The sequence below is a fragment of the Saccopteryx bilineata genome, chromosome 5, assembly GCF_036850765.1.
Source record: "Saccopteryx bilineata isolate mSacBil1 chromosome 5, mSacBil1_pri_phased_curated, whole genome shotgun sequence".
In the NCBI taxonomy this organism is placed as follows: Eukaryota; Metazoa; Chordata; class Mammalia; order Chiroptera; family Emballonuridae; genus Saccopteryx; species Saccopteryx bilineata.
In genome coordinates this window covers 162,237,310-162,253,923 of record NC_089494.1, presented here as the reverse complement: position 1 = coordinate 162,253,923, position 16,614 = coordinate 162,237,310, and the positions used below count along the sequence as shown (strand labels likewise).

Sequence of the window (16,614 nt, the reverse complement as noted above, 5' to 3'; positions counted from 1 at the left end):
CATCTGCTTCTCCACCCTTCCCCATCCATTTCTCTCTCTCTCTCTCTCTCTCTCTCTCTCTCTCTCCCTTCGCCTCTTGTAGCCACTCGATTCCAGAGAATAAGCCTCATGCACTGAGGATCCTCTGCAGCCTTCACTTCAGGTGCTAAAAAAATGACTCTATTGCTGAGCAATGGCCCCCGATGGGCAGAACATTGCCCTCTAGTGGGTTTGCCAGGTGGGTCCTGGTCTGGGCATATGCAGGAGTCTATCTGTCTGCCTACCCTCCTCTCACTAAAATAAAAAAAACCTTGAAAACAAAAGAACATAGTGATCTGTAAGCTTTACTACAGAGCACATGACTAAGAATCTCTATTAGGTGTGGGTCTCAGCTTTAAATTAAAGGATCCACATAAATAAAGACAGAGCAATTATCTGGGTTGTAGAGACATTTGTTTCACGTGATTAGTACAAGGACAGACTAAGAAGTGAAAAACCCAGGAGGCCTCACCCAGTCTAACTGCATAGAAACTTCATTTATTTAATATAATGTTTTCTCTTTTCTTTCTTTTTGATACAAATTGACCTCACCCAACAACCTGAACCCACCTCCTTCTCCCTCACACATCCACTCAATGATCAAACTCTCAAGATGATGAGATTCTGGTAAGCATCAAGTAATTTTAAGTATGAAGCTCTGGATCTGTTGACCATAGGGACAGTCAACTAGAGATACAATCTAAGCCTCAGTTGTGTTTTAGATAAAAAGTGAACTATTCCACCAACCACATCCTTGTACAACCAGAAAGAGCAACTATGTGGCTGATTGATGTCAGGACCAGATGTAAGAATTAACTAATCCATACCCTAGTGCCCACCAATTAATAGAGACTACAATCTTAATTCTACTATCATTAATGATATTCTCCCATTATAACCTATACTTTAGAAGCCATCTGAGAGACATGTCTTTAAGCATAAACATGGTGTCCATGACTCCTGACATGGTGCCATTTCCTTTATTAATAACATTTATTTGCCTTCAAATTCTTCTTTGCATTTGATTGGGCTTTGATTCATACAGGTGAATGAACCCCTTTAGTTCAGTAATACCAAATCTGTTTAAAGGAGAAATATTAAGAGGACAAATTTTTATTTAATTTATTACTTAACCTAATCTAAACAAATAAACTCCCTGGGAACTAACAGGGGGAAAAAGGAGTCTCGCTGACTTCAATTGTTTTTTTTTCTTTTCTTTTCTTAATGTATTGATTTGAGAGAGAGAAGTCAGTAGAGAGAGAGAGAAACATCCATTTGTTGTTCTACTTATTCTGTGCATTCATTGGTTAATTTCTACATATGTCCCCCTGATTGGGGATTAAACCTGCAACCTTGGTGTATTGGGAAAATGCTCTAACCAACTGAGCTATCCTTACCAGTGATGACTGCTTCATTTCTTCACATTAGTGTCAAGGATCATGAAGGACATAAGATTTGGACCTGACTCACAAGCTGATAAATGAGTGTGCATGATTTCATGGGTGCTGGTAAAAGGCAGTTTATTACTCACAATAGCTGTAGCCAAGTAACAGCATTTTTTCCAGCTCTGTTGAGATATATGTTAGTTGCCATATAACACTGTGTGAGTTTAGAGTATATGTGATGGTTTGATGTATGCATACTGTGAAATTATGTCTCACAATAAGGTTAGCTGGGCTAGTTCCTTGAGCGCCAGTTTCTACAGGGGTGAAGTGAAGGGGCACTAAAGATAAATGAAGAGGCAGTGGGTTGAGTTACAGGAGAAAATCTGGGTCTAGGTAACCTGGATCCATGAGAGTGAGCATTAAGCATACTACCCTTTCTCCGGCAGGCAGTATTTTTTTCATATTACTGAAGAGTGCCTTTATTTCCCTGAAGAGAGCCACTTGGTATCTAACCCAAGGCTATACAAACTTCTTGAGAAAAAGCAGTGTCTCTGCTTATCAAGTGTACAAAACCGTGAGAGCCTATGCAGACTTATCTCCCAAAGGGCACTCCCCAGTTCTAAAAGCCAAACACCTTTTTTCTCCTTCATAGTTTTCTTCCTTCACTGGACTGTAAACTCAAAACATTTATATTTGAATTTAATTCCTCCTATTTTACTTATTGATAAAGCAATGTCTGGCACATAAAGAACTTTCATTGAAGATATGTAGAATGAATAAATAAATAAATGGCAAAATGTGTAAGTTCTAATCACAATGCTAAAATGTATGCAGATGATTCTTACAGTGAATAAATTAATAAGATGCACTGCTTTAAAACAGTAAAATATAATACTGAAAATTTTAACAACATTTGATCATTAGGAAAAATATTTATGCTAAGTATTAAAAAATGTGTAAAACCTATAAGTTGAAGATTATTACAATTTTGTATATAAAGACACACATATACAATTTGTATAGAAAAATCATAAAGAAAAATGCACCCAAAGTTTCAGAATGTTTAAATAGGCTAAGTATAGGTTATATTTATTCTCTTTCCTTTACATTTTATTGTCCAAATTTTCTTTAATTTTTATGTATTATATATTTTAATTATCAGGAAAACAACCATATTCATTTAAAAGTATTTATTACAGCATTTATAAATTTTTCAAAAGAAAAATGGCATGGTGCTTGGAACTACAGAACTGCTTTTAATCACTTCCACCAAGTGCAGGAATCCTCTCCACACCCTTAGAAGCAAGAGATTCTGGTAGAACTCATGGTGGATAGCTGACGGTCAATATTCTTCAGAAAATGGGTAATAAGGGTGATCAGTAGCACTGCAAGAGAAGAGAGATATTCCTTTGCTAACTTGGTCCAAGGCTGTCAAAGGGAGGGTTTCTGTGGATGCAGTCAGGATGGGCCAAAAACTCTTCAGGTTCCAACCACACCCTTTTTTCCACCTCAACATGCAGACATGCAGCTCCTGGTGTATGTGCCCAATTTCCACACTCGCGTGCAGAAGATCACAGTTAGCCACAGGATGTAAGTACTACAGCTAAAATGTGGTGGTTATTTTGGCCCATGTGTCACTTTTGTCCCTGGATCATCCGAATGCTAATAGTAAAGAGTCTGCTGCTCTTATCAACAAATTTATTTAATAATTCAGGCTCCCTCACTTAAAGAACTTCTACTCTCATGAGCAGATGAGATGTTTGCCTACATGTCTATACCTGCCAACTGTAATTACTGCCTTCAGAAATTAAGATGGTATAAGCCGTTGGAGTCACAAGGGTCAATTAATTTCATGATCCACTTATACTTCAGTTTGTTCAAATTGTATAACTGAGAAAATGGAGTTTCTGATAAGGATAAAAGGCCAGTGGAGAGGTACATTTGGAAGACACGGACGGAGAAGTGGAAAGGAATGTGCAGTTAAGGAAAAATGCCACTGGCCCCTCCTGGAGGAGGTGGAAGTAGGTGCACATTTTGACATTCTCACACTTACCTTCATGGGTCCTTCCTCTATAAAAAATATTAATTTTACATTTTACAATTGTATTAAGACACAAATGAATAGAGTTCAGGCTGGATTCATTATTACATGGTCATTATCAATATAACCATGTTTCTCTCCTGATTTTAAGAAGAATTAGAGTTGAAACATTTTTATAGACTGCTGTAAAAAGTAATATAAATGAAGCCACCTTAAAATGAGCCTTGCATGTCTAAGCCTCCAAGTTCTGGAATGTTAAAAAGGGCTAAATGTCCCTGGTGCTGGTCCTACGCAACATTGGATCCCAAGGAACTGTTTTCAAGAACAAGAACAAAGCAGTTACTATAAGTAGTGGGATGGTGACTACTAGACTGAAAATTGAAACCATTGTTTAGAATTAACATCAATTCCTTTCTTCTCTGGATGTAATTATTGTTCCTTCCCTTCCTCATAAGCACCCATTACCTTTGTCTCCTAATCTGAATATTATTTGGGCTTCTGCCTATATTACTGATTCTCCAATAGTTACTCTTAATGATCTCAATAAATGATTGTTGCTTCTTACTTTGAATGGTTTTTGTTTTTACATTAACACCCCAGAAAGTACAGTGGGCCATAGGTACTATGCCTTCTGTGTCAAATGCGTAAGTCACAGCTGGGTGAAGGTATACCAGGCACAGAATTGAAGGCATAAAGGTCAGAAACTCACATGGTGCAAACTTTGGCCATTTACTATGGTCTGTCCTGAGCCCCACTCACATTTCTGTTGGGTAAGAAAGTCATCCTGGAATAAACTTCTGGTCTCATATCTCCAGAAAGCTCTTATTTTTCTACACCAGAAATAAGCCCAGTTTCCCTGATTTAAAAAAGTGCAGTACCCGTGCTAATCTGACTACTACAGAAAACAATCTGGGAAAACAACCTAAAAATTACTTACATTGGAAGTTTAAAATATCGGTAATTTTTGTTGAGGCCGTCAATGGCTTTCATGTCTTCTGGAGTCAATTCAAAGTCAAAAACCTGAAAGGAAAGAAGGAGTCACATTAAACTCTCCCCAAGGCAGCTATTCTCCACCTGGGAACTGAGGACTTTCTGGCTGGACAGAGACAGGAGGGCACGGGGGAGCGTCCCTGTCATCACTTCCAGGTGTACCGGCCTGAGAACTCTCCTCCTGGGTTCTCCACTCCTCCTTTCCCATTTGCTCTCCTTCTCTGCTCCACTTCACAAAAGAAAGACGTTTGTAACACATCGAATCCAAATCTTTTTATGGGAATTGTTTGCAACAGAAAAAGAAAAAGAAACCATTTTGTTATTTATTTTTTTAAAACAAAGAGATAGTTGGATATTCTGGAAAAATACCTGCTGACTGGACCAAACTTGAGTCTGGTTTCCCCTCCCCCACACACCCCCTAAAATTAGACATGGCCTTGAACATAAGCAAGTTTAGAAGGAAGAGCAACCCCCAGTGAAGGCCTCAACAAGAAGCTGTTGACCTCAAGAAAATTATTTGATGATCAACAATTCAACCACATGTCTGCTCATTCCCTCCCTATCATGTTTACTCCACTATGAAAAAATCTTTCTGATTCGTCTATGAGATACTTATAAATTCAACATTCAGGGAGTTCTTTCTTTTGAATCAAGCCTCTCTTACTTAAGTCCAGTTTCATTTTTTATTTGACAATACAAATTTACTCTCCCTTAAAGGAAAGTCAATTAATGGCAAAGCCGACAGATCTTTGATAAAAAATATTAAAGCAGGAAGCACATTACTTCATCGAAGGGACAATTTCATAGAAAATTCAGTGCTCTATCTATCTATATCTATCTAATTTTCTATCTATCATCTGTTGCTCCATCTTTTATTCATCTTAAAAATATACTCCAGAAGTAACTTGCTTGTCATGGAGATATATATTAATGTGTTGAGTTGAACTAAAAAAATAATAATAATAAAATAAAATAAAAAGGGATGTTTTCTGATTAGTTTAACAACGAGATTTAGATTTGACTATTAGATATTTCCATAAGTTGAATGAACAAAACCTACAACTTCAAGATTTTTAAGTAAACACATAATAAATAATGTGCTTTAAATGTTATCTCTTGCAAATATTATACTCATGATGAAACTGTTAGCTGTTATTTCAAAATGGGATACAGTTCACATAGTTTTTCATGATGTTCACAACAAAGTAAGTGAAGATCACTGATTGATCTAAGGGACTAGAAGATACATGAGGGAGAATTTAGGGGAAATATTCATTCATTTGTCAGATTATAAAGTTATATGTAGCTTTCTATCTGTGAGGAGTTTTCGGGAAAAAAGATGCCAAAAGACCCAGAGAGAGTCAAGGGATTAAGGATCTTACTGTCTAGAGCAGGGGTCCCCAAACTACCGCCCCCGGGCCGCATAAGGCCCTCCGAGGCCATTTATCCAGCCCACGCCGCACTCTTTCATTGGTGGTCAGTGAGAGAAGCACATTGACCAACTCATTATCCAAAAGCAGGCCCATAGTTCCCATTGAAATACTGGTCAGTTTGTTGATTTCAATTTACTTGTTCTTTATTTTAAATATTGTATTGGTTCTCTCTTTTTTTTTTTTACTTTAAAATAACATATGTGCAGTGTGCATAGGGATTTGTTCATAGATTTTTTTTTTAGTCCAGCCCTCCAACAGTCCGAAGGACAGTGAACTGACCCCCAATGTAAAAATTTTGGGGACTCCTGGTCTAGAGAGCACACTGACATAGAAACAAGTTTAGTTTAACAAGAAGAAAACTTTCTAACACAGCCATGGCAAGTACAATGGTGAACCACAACTCTGCTGGGGTCCCAGTGGTTCAGCAAACCCACTAGTCCTATTCGGGTTTGATACTGAAATACAAATAAAGATTCATTATGTAGAGAAGATGAAAGAAAGGAACCAGGGTTTTAAAAGTTTTTTACTGCATGTTAAGATGCCTAAAATTGATGAAAAAACAAAAATAAAATATACTCAGTATCACAGAACCAGGAATCAGAAAATTCAAGTTTAGAGGCCATAAAACATAGGACTCTGAGGCCAGTGTTCTCTCTCTCACTTTTCCAAACTACCCCCACAGCACAGGCAGAAATGCATGGGAATAAGTGAACATGGGTACATGCTGGAAGGTGAGAGACATGGCCCCCAGTACAGCACCCATTCCTCAATCTGGGGAGACGGTATCTAGTCTGTACCTGGAAGTTCTCTTTGATTCTCTTCTCATTGAAGCTCTTGGCCAGAACCACCACTCCCCGCTGCACTTGGTAGCGCAGGGCCACCTGACCTGCACTTCTATTGTGTTTCTTGGCAATGGCATTCAAGGTTGGGTCTGCCAAGAGAACAGGGCTATCCTTGTCCACACTGTAAACAAGAACAGAAAATGGAGATTTGAAGATATAGACCTAGAAATGGAGAATGTGTCCCTGTGTCCCCAAATTTCCCAGACAATTAAAGAGAAACATTTGTTATGCAATATATCCATTTGTCAACATGTACAGCTAAGATTTATGCATGACAATCTGTACAAATTTTATCATAAAATCACTTTTAAAAATATTTTTGGGGTGAAATTTGACGTTGATGGTCGCATGCGTGAAACAAGAATGAAAGAACATCGATGACTGGAAGTTCAGTGAGGGCACTTGCTACACTATTGTGTTTGCTTCATTTATGTTTTAAGTTTTCCATAATAAAATGTTAAAACCTGCCTGACTGGCGGTGGCACAGTGGATGGAGCATAATCTTAGGACATTGAGGTCCCAGGCTGGAAACCCCCAGGTCACCAGCTTGAGCATAGGCTCACAGCTTGAGCATGATATCATGGACATGTCCCCATGGTCTCTGGACTGAGCCCAAAGGTTGATGGCTTGGCCCAAGGTCATTATTATGAGTAATAGGTCAGTGCTTTGGCTGGAGCTACCTGCCAACCCCACCCCACTGAAAGCATATATGAGAAGCAATGAATGAATAACTATGAGATGATGCTTCTCATCCTTTTTCCTTCCTGTCTGTGTCTCTGACTCTCTCTCAAGCACACACTTAAAAAATCTTAAAACCTAATTTTAAAAAACTGTTTCATCACCAATAGGGTTGCTGACATAGGTTAGCTCTGATATTCTCATTACCACTTTGGGTCTCTTTGGGTCCCCAGGGCACTGTAGGCAACAAAAGCAATGTCCTTCGACTTGCAGAATTCCAGGAGTTTGCTCTGGTTGAGGTATGGGTGACATTCCACCTGTGAATTGCAGAGATAAGGAGGTATCAGAATACATGAGCCCCATGTAAGTTTGGAAAGGCTTTAAAGGGATACCCAACATATGCACCATATTTTTCAAGTTGGTCATTTTCTTATGCACCTTCTGAAATACCTTCAAATGCTATTGTTTTTTAGAAGTGATAAAACAATTTTCTTGTTAATTTTTTTAGTGTTTATAATAATTAAAGACTGTTATACACATGTTGTGACTATACATGTGCTTTTCTACATAAAAAAACAAGATTCCTTAGAAAAATGCCTGATTTCACTACTGGGCAAAAGGCTTCAAATTGAGCTGAAACATTTTACATTTTAGAAAACCAAGAAGGCAGGAAGAACACTTTGAGATGTCATCTGAAGAGGTATCTTCTGATTATAATGGTGATAATTTGATCATCAAAAGAAACTAACTTCATTTGTAGAAATTCATGAATTCACAATTACATATATGTGATCCCCAAGTCTTTAGTTGTAACTCCAGAAAAACAAAACAGTAATATGTTCAATTGTATCCCAGGGATCAATCAGTAAAGCCAATTGTGAGAAGAAGTTTAAAAGAAAAAAATGTCTAGTTTCTCTCCCAAATGAATTGAGAGAAGGAGAGAGAGAGGAGGAAGGAGTGAGGAATATATTTGAACATATAATGAGTTATTTTCTACAAATAGATTCTCAAAAGTAAATTACTAAGATGAAGAGCATAAATATTTGAATGGTTTCTTGCATAATTTTCAAACAGTTTTACAAAACAAATATACAACTGTACAACATCATAGTGCTTGGGCATTGGCAGCATTGTTATTTAGAAATACATATTTTTAAATTATGTTTTATCGACTTCCTCATTTCGCATTGCTTTGCTATCTCCCTGGCCTTCCCACTTACCATTCTGAACCTGATTTTAAGAGGTTTCCCAGGAACTTCAAGTCATGAAATCCCACACCCTTTTTATCCCTAGGTCAACTGACTTCTTCCAGCAGGATTCACCCATGGCTCTCACACACCTTTTCAAGTGTCTTCTTTGGCTTTTCAGACACCACATGCTCCTCATTTTCTTCCTCACTGTCTGCCAACTTCTACTCAATTCCCTAACCAGAGCCTTAAATGTTGACTTTCCAACCCCTTCCCGTTCATTCCTTGAACTTCCCTAGGAAAGGGAATCCATTTCAATGAGTTTCATTGCAACCCATAAAGCAAGGACTCCCAAACATGTACCTCTAGCCCTGACTGCCTGTCTGAGCTTCAGACCAACACTACTACCTGCCACCTTAGCCTCTCCACCTCAATATCTCCTGGGAAGCTCAAACCCATCTATGAATGACTGCAGGCAGGATCTTTCCACTCCACCCAACCTGTTCTTTTTCTGAAATTTCCTATTGCAATAAAGGAATAATCATCTATGCAGCTGACATCAAGAAAGAGGATGTGAAGAGCAGAAAGCAAAGAAATTTCCATGGGCACAGGCTCACCTGGTTGCAGACGGGCTTGTACTTGAGCCCTGGCTTGTTCAGGATCATCTCCAGCTGCTTGTGATTGAAATTGGACACCCCGATGGACTTGGTTAAACCTGCATCCTTACACTTCTCCAGGGCCTGGGGAGAAAGAACATGTGTGGCAAACCTTTAGTGAAGTTTAGCTTTTCCATTTGACCATGAACTTTTCAAAAACTGGAAATCTATCTTAACATACAAAACAATTTGGCTGAGTCAAATAGTTTTATCACTTGGATATATAATTTTCTACGGTACTTTATTGCTATGTACACATAGCTCATGTCCTTGAATCTTTGACATGCACACCCAGGGCAATAAATAGACATTAAGATAATTTTAAGTTCAGCTTAGCTGCCTGCCCCAATCCATGGTGCATATTTTACTGTTATGCACATAATAGTTCCAGAACAAATGGTGTCATAGGTAAGGGCAAAGAGAAACTCTTAGGTTTTCGACTGGTCAGAGGTTTTTCTGCTTTGTTTCCTTAGAATGGTGAAACAAGTGAATAGCATAGGGTGTAGAAGGGCAGGCTTTAGTCTCCTCCTGCTAAGGAGACAGCAGCTTCCCCCTCTCTGGTGTGTTTATCTGTCTTGGGATAGAGCTCTAATTATTCCTCTTTTTGCTTCTCATGATGCCCCTTTTAGGGTTCATAGACTCAACCTCATCAGTGGGCAAAGAAACCTCTTCTTAGAGCCACGGAAGTTGACATTAAAAATAGACTTTAGCTCTTATCCCCTTCTAGTCCCTGGCTCTATGGAAGAAAACACAGGTACAGAGGAGTTCACTGACTTTTCTGATGGCAGACAGCAGATAGGGCCACAACCCATTTCATTTGACACCTGTGCATTGATGTCCACTTTTTCACAGTACCTTTGGGTGGCAGTAGCAGAACTTACCTCCCATGTGTCACGCAAGTCCACAGTATCGAAAATTACCTTCCCACCTGCATCCATTGGTAAAATCTCCTCTCCAGGCTATAATACAGAAGGGAGAGAGGATGGAGAAGAAGGATATTCTGAAAGAATGGTCTTTCTGGTACCTAAGTAGCTCGGCACTTAGGCACCAACCGTCAAGAGGCTGTTATTACTAAGCAGAGAGTGAGAGAAAGAGAAATGTGTAAGAGAAGACAGTGGGAAAAAGGAAGATCAGAATCACCTGAGAAACTACAGCAAAGTACCTTGCTCCCAACCACATCCACCCTTCCCCTCCCCCCGCCAAAAAAAATCACTAAGAATGAGTTCTAGAGTCAGAATTGATATTTTTTTTCACAAGGACAGGCTGGTTTGCATGATGAAACTTTCCCTTACTAGTAAGAATGTGTTTTAGTTCCAGTTTATGACAACCCAATTCAGATAGTGAACACACCAGATGGGCTCAGGAAATGTCCACTGTGATGAAAAGCTGAACCAGCAATGCTCAGAGGAGCCCAGACGTGCAATATTGTCCACCCAAAGGCGCTTCCCTCTTTACTGAGCAGAAGGGATTATATACAAGAGTCCCTCTCCTTACAGATTTGTGGACTTCCCATTGTGTCTCCACTATATTTTGTAACTCATCACTAAGGGACTACAGACAGAAGCAAATCACCTAGACATGAGGGCAGTGTTCTCAGTGCTTTGAAGTGAAGGCAGTAAGACAATGATTTTCCTTTTTTTGAAGACCATATGAAAAGAATAAAATGACTTGATAGTGAAGTGACACAACTGTCAAGGAGAGTCGTAAATCTTTTAACAGATCTATCCAATACACTCACATATACCACTCTCAGAAAGATCCCCCCAAAACTAGGTGGAGTAAGATAATAAAGGTGCAACAGCAGTGATGAATATTCTTGAGCAAAACAAGGAAATCAAAGGCTGACCTTCAGCCTGACTAGGTGGTGGCACAGTGGATAGAGCTTCGAACTGGGATGCAGAGGAACCAGTTCGAGACCCCGAGGTCGCCAGCTGAGCACAGGCTCATCTGGTTCAAGCAAATCTCACCAGCTTGGACCCAAGGTCACTAGCTCGAGCAAGGGGTTACTTGGTCTGTGTAGCCCCATGGTCAAGGCACATATGAGAAAGCAATCAATGAACAACTAAGGTGTTGCAACGAAAAACTAATGATTGATGCTTCTAACCTTTCTTTGTTCCTGTCTGTCTTTCCCTATCTATTCCTCTCTCTGACTCTCTCTCTGTCTCTGTAAAAAAAAAAAGAAAAGAAAGAAAGAAAACATGAAGCTAACCTTCATAGCTATTGGCCAATGCATTAGGAAGAGATCTACATAGTCCAGTTGAAGTTTCTTCAGTGATCTTTCCAGGGCCTGTCGAACCAATTCTGGTCGAAAGAAAGTAGTCCAAAGCTGCAGCAACCAAAAGAAACAAACAAACAAAATGGTTTATGATTCACACAATTGGAAAACAAAATTAACATCATAGTTAAGAGACAGTGGTAATCTAAAAATAAGTTCTGGAGCTAACTTTATGTTACGTAGTATAAATGAGGTTCTTAGTATAAATGAGAACACTGAGATTTATTTGAGTGATTGTAAGAATACTGTGAAGGAAATTTCACTGGGCCGGGAAAAGCAACCTAACTGTTTTAGGGGTTAGAATAGAAAACTCACGAAAGGAGAGTCAAGGAATGTCAGGTAAGGGGAAGTAGAATCTACTGCCCTACATAAGAAATGCCTGAAAACAAGGCAGCTGAAAAGTCCACATTCTGGAAACGAGTCATCAGTGACGTAGACACACACAGGACCATTCAGCAATCTTTATGTTGGAAATAGGGTTTCCCACTGAAGGAAATTGTTACAAACTTTGGTAAAGCAGTGATGCATTGGGAACAATATTTCTTAGTCTGGCTCCTCTGTTGGGATAATATGTCAACCTCACTTGGATATGTCCTGAGAGAATTTTATGGAGATTGAAGGCGTGGACCACTCTAAAGTGGCTTGTCAATTCACAGCAGGGAAGAAAGGTAAGTATCTTTATTCGTGCATGTGTTACAGGTGAATGCTGGCCTGTGTTTGGAAAGACTGAGCAATCATGTTTCACCCTTAACACATTCCAGAGCAGAGCAATGTTTTTCTGCTTTCTGTTTTTAAATATTATACTTTTACAATGTTTTGAGGTAAAAAATAATTCAGACCGAGGCCAAAGTTTGTCTTTTTTTTTTTTTTTTTTTCAAAATAACGCATCTGCTCTGACAGTGACTTCTCGTCACTCGCCCGCAGCACCTTGGTGGTGTAGAATATGTCCTCTCTCTTCACTGTGCCATCCGCAATCTTCTCTCGGATAGCCTTGCCGACCTCCTCCTCGTTATCATAGACGTATGCTGAGTCGATGTGACGGAAACCTACATCAATTGCCACTTTGGTGGCCTCAGTAATCATGCTCTTAGGAACCTGTAACATGAATAAGGAGGGTTGGCAGTTGGCCTGACTCAAAGAGAAACAATTTATTACCTTAAAAACATGTTCACCTACTGTTTCTACATGTATCCTGTTCCTCTGTTTAATGGGGCAAGACTTGGTAACAAATCTGTACTCTGGGGCATGGATTAAACTCCAGTATAACCTCTAATCTAAAATGAATTAGTAAAAATCATTTCTCCATGCAACCTGGACAAACAAACCATTCAATACAGAATTGTTCAACAGGCCCAAGAATAGAATAGCACCCAGCATAATCTCTCATCCTCACTCTCAGTTTTCCACTTGGGGGATTTATGATGCCTATTTGCTCAATTTTATGATCTTCCAGATTAAGGGACCTGGTTCCAGTGGGGAAAGCCTTCTTCAGGTGACACAGGAAAGATTCTGTGTAAAGCAATGCCATGGCTTCTCCCAGTCTTTCAGAGTTCATGTGCCAGAAGACCCTGAGTTTGAAAGGGGATGGCTATATGAAAAGAGGTCATTAATCCTTCTTTTCAGAAGAAGAGTGGCCTCTATAAAATGGTGGTAGGAAGGAGCATGTCTAGAGTTCAGGAAAGTCACAAGGGCAGCTCTTGGTGCATCCATGCCTGGCAATAACCATAAAAGAACAATGTTAGCATTTACCACCAGGTGTGGTAACCAGGTAGTGATTAACCATTACACAAGCAGCTTAGTCCAACAGAGCATGACAGGAATCTAGAATAGCTGGAACAGGGGTCAAAGAAAATTATAATGGCCTTGGACCCAACTGAAGCAAGTCTTGGTTTTGTTGTTATTATTGTATACATACATAGACAGATTATTTAATGACAGGATCATAAATATTTTTAATATTGTCCCACCTTTTAAATTAATTCCCCTTTTTCCACAGGAAAATTTTAGAACCCCTCTGCCTGAAGTCCATTCGTTCTACATCAGACAATTTTTTTCTTCCTGTCTTCAGTCCTCTGTGCCTTCTGTTTCACTATGGGTGGTGGTAAGAGGAAAAGCAGGCTATATGAGGCTGCCCCTTGATCAGCATCAGAACTTTTGTGAGCACACTGAAGTAGAAGCATGCCTTTTCTACTTAAAGGAAGCCAATACCAGCGTTCATTAGAATGCCTGTGTCTGATATCAGCCTTGCTTAAACTCAGCTCACCTTCTCCTTGAGGCCTCCCCAGAACACCCCAGCTAACATCACCTTTCCTCTCCTGAATATCTGCACTTCCCCTGGCATTTGAAAATATAATATCAAACATTGTTAGGTAGCCTTTCACCTTGCAACAAATGTCTTTATCTAGTTGTCAAAACGCCAGAGAGGCAGAAATAACTTCAGTGCAAACTCCCTCCCTGCTAGGATAGATTTTAATATCAAGTAGAAGTTTACTCTTGACTGTGAATTTGGCTAATAATTGATTTAGTAATTAATAAATACATATTCTACCTGGATTGTTTTGACAGTCATACACATAAAATTAAAAATATTGTTTTTTTCTGCCCACCAAGTCAAACACTAGTTTATTAACTTTAATATTTTTTTAGCTTCTGAGGTCACTGAAATCAACATGTTGATTACATATACGGGGTTACATGAGGCTGTCCCTTGGTCAGCATGGAGACTTCTGTGAAAGGACTGAGAGGACAGGACACCTGAGCCAAATTCAGGAAAACTTAAAGCAAGAGCGGGTGGAGGCTGAAGGAGATGCCCAGAGAACTGGCAGCTGCTTCTCACCTCAACACACAGGCGCTGCCGGTGGGCAGCGTCAGCCAGACATTTACACAGCCTGCCTCAATTTCTAATGGAAGTTGCCTAACTAACTAAATATGAGACACTGAGTTTGCACGTTTCCCAGAAAACACACCTGACCAAAAAAAAGAAGTCACATGCAGGATCCCTGGACCATGCTTCCTGTTCCTGCCAACACTCACAGTAAATAGTTGATGAGTTGGTAGAGTTGCAATTAGAAAAAAATCTGATGAGAGTGTGAAAGGAGCTTCTTTTTACCTTTCTACCTTTCGTACTGTACTAAGCAGATGTACCTGTTACTTTTATTCTTGTGAGGGGGTTATGAGATGTTTTGTTCTATTCTCTGTCTTTAACAAGAGTACTAAAAGTTGACTGTAACAATTATAAGACAAACCTGTGCTTAAGTTACAACAGTGGATACATGGATAATTATGTCATTGAAAATCAACTGGCCCAGTCTGACCAGCTATTAGATACTGATATTTTATGTCATAGGTTTACAAGATGGGATGGAATGGTCTATGTCATTTATGGAGTAATCTCATGTATGCAATCCCAAAGCTGCCCCTCCCCAACCTTGACCAGAGTTTGATACTTTAAGTGTATTGCTGTCAACCATGGGGATGCGACAATAATAAATCTGATGAGAAGCACAATTCCATCTACATTGTAACTTATGCCTCCTTTGGTTTCCTTTCTAAATGCCTAATACTTGGGGGTCTGGCCAGGTTACTCTGTGGATAAAGCATAGACCCTTTATAGCAGAGACTGCAGGTACAACCTTTGGTCAGGGAACATGCGAGAAGCAATCAATGACTAAACAACTAAATGGAACAACCATGCAACACAAGTTGATGCTTCTCTCTCTCTCTCTCTCTCACTCTTCTCCCTCTCTTTCTCAAATCAATAAAAAAATTAAAATAAGTGAGTAAATAAATAAATGTCTAACCCTTGGAATAATAGTGGCTTCTTGTACAATAGAGATTTTAATGACAAATTCTCTGGCAAATATTTCCAGCCCCGCAATCCCTTAGAAGCAATCAAGTTAGCTGTCCTCTCCTTCTGGGCCTCCTGCCCATCAGTTCTCAGAAAGAGCAGAATGACACTGACCAAGGAGCAGATGTGTCCAAGGAGAGCATCCAAGCTTATATTCTGAACAAGGGAGAAATATGACAAATTATGGTACTTACCCTGGCCAGCTGTTGAGGAACTGAAGAAAATAATGCATGTAAAGTACTTGAAATAAATAGTAATCATTCTGTGGACATTAGGTACCCAAAAAGTAACAGTAATATTGGTAATAATATAGATAATTTTCCTGCAAAATTATCATGTCTGACTCCCCAGAATCAACAGCTCATCATTCCATTTATTTTATTTTTTTGACAGAGACAGAGAAGGAGAGACAGACAGGAACCAACAAGCAGAAATCGAGAGAGATGAGAAGCATCAATTCTTCATTGCAGCTCCTTAGGTGGCTACAGCAGAGCGAGTAATCCTTTGATCTAGCCAGTTACCTTTGAGCTCAAGCCAGCACCTGTGAGGCTATAATCCCACGCTCAAGCCAGTGACCCCCGGCTCAAGCCAGTGACCCCCACACAAACCTAATGAGCTGCCGCTAAAGCCAGAGACCTCAAGGTTTTGAAACTAGATCTTCTGTGTTTCAGTACAGTGCTCTATCTACTGCATCACTGCCTGGTCAGGCTCATCATTTCATTTAGTACAAAATCAGAAGTGGTATTATAGAAGCCACACGAGTCCTTCCAAATCACGCACTGTGTACTAGGCCCTTCTAGGGCTGCTTGCATTCAACCCTCTGTTCCCCTGGGTTTGACTTACATCTACAGAAGCACCAGTGCCAAATCCAAGCACTGGCATGAAGTGGCCATTATTCAGTTTCACAAAACGACTACGCTTGGAGTCCATCGTTGTTTACAGTCCTGGTGAAGCTGACTGGCTTTCCTTCCTTTTCTGGACTGCAACTGAAATAGAAAATGAGGCTCTAGTAATTTTTATTCATACCAATCAAAAGCAAGGCGGGGCAGGGATGGCCACTGGCCAGGGTTACATAATGAAAGGAACGGATACATGGACTTCCTTGTTCTTATTTCCAGCTCTCCACAGGCACAGAGCACACAGCTCCCAGGAACAGTGTACAGAAATATAATGCATTCTACAGGAGCTAACATGTTGTCTCTAGCATTACTCTCCCTGAATTCCCAAGTTAAAAAAAATAAGTAAATAACCATGTTAAGTTG

The 16,614-nt window shown here is 39.6% G+C and overlaps 1 protein-coding gene across 1 annotated transcript; it reads right to left on the bottom strand.

Annotated features, from left to right (window-relative positions):
* Positions 1 to 2,465: 2,465 nt before the first annotated feature.
* On the bottom strand, positions 2,466 to 16,326 carry LOC136306146 (aldo-keto reductase family 1 member C15-like). The gene is made up of 9 exons (XM_066232445.1): positions 16,196 to 16,326; positions 12,433 to 12,600; positions 11,440 to 11,556; positions 10,112 to 10,189; positions 9,192 to 9,314; positions 7,595 to 7,704; positions 6,665 to 6,830; positions 4,382 to 4,464; positions 2,466 to 2,788 (listed from the first exon to the last, which is right to left on the bottom strand). The coding sequence occupies exons 1-9, from the start codon at positions 16,280 to 16,282 to the stop codon at positions 2,746 to 2,748; spliced, it is 975 nt and encodes a 324-aa protein (XP_066088542.1). The 5' UTR covers positions 16,283 to 16,326; the 3' UTR covers positions 2,466 to 2,745.
* Positions 16,327 to 16,614: the final 288 nt, after the last annotated feature.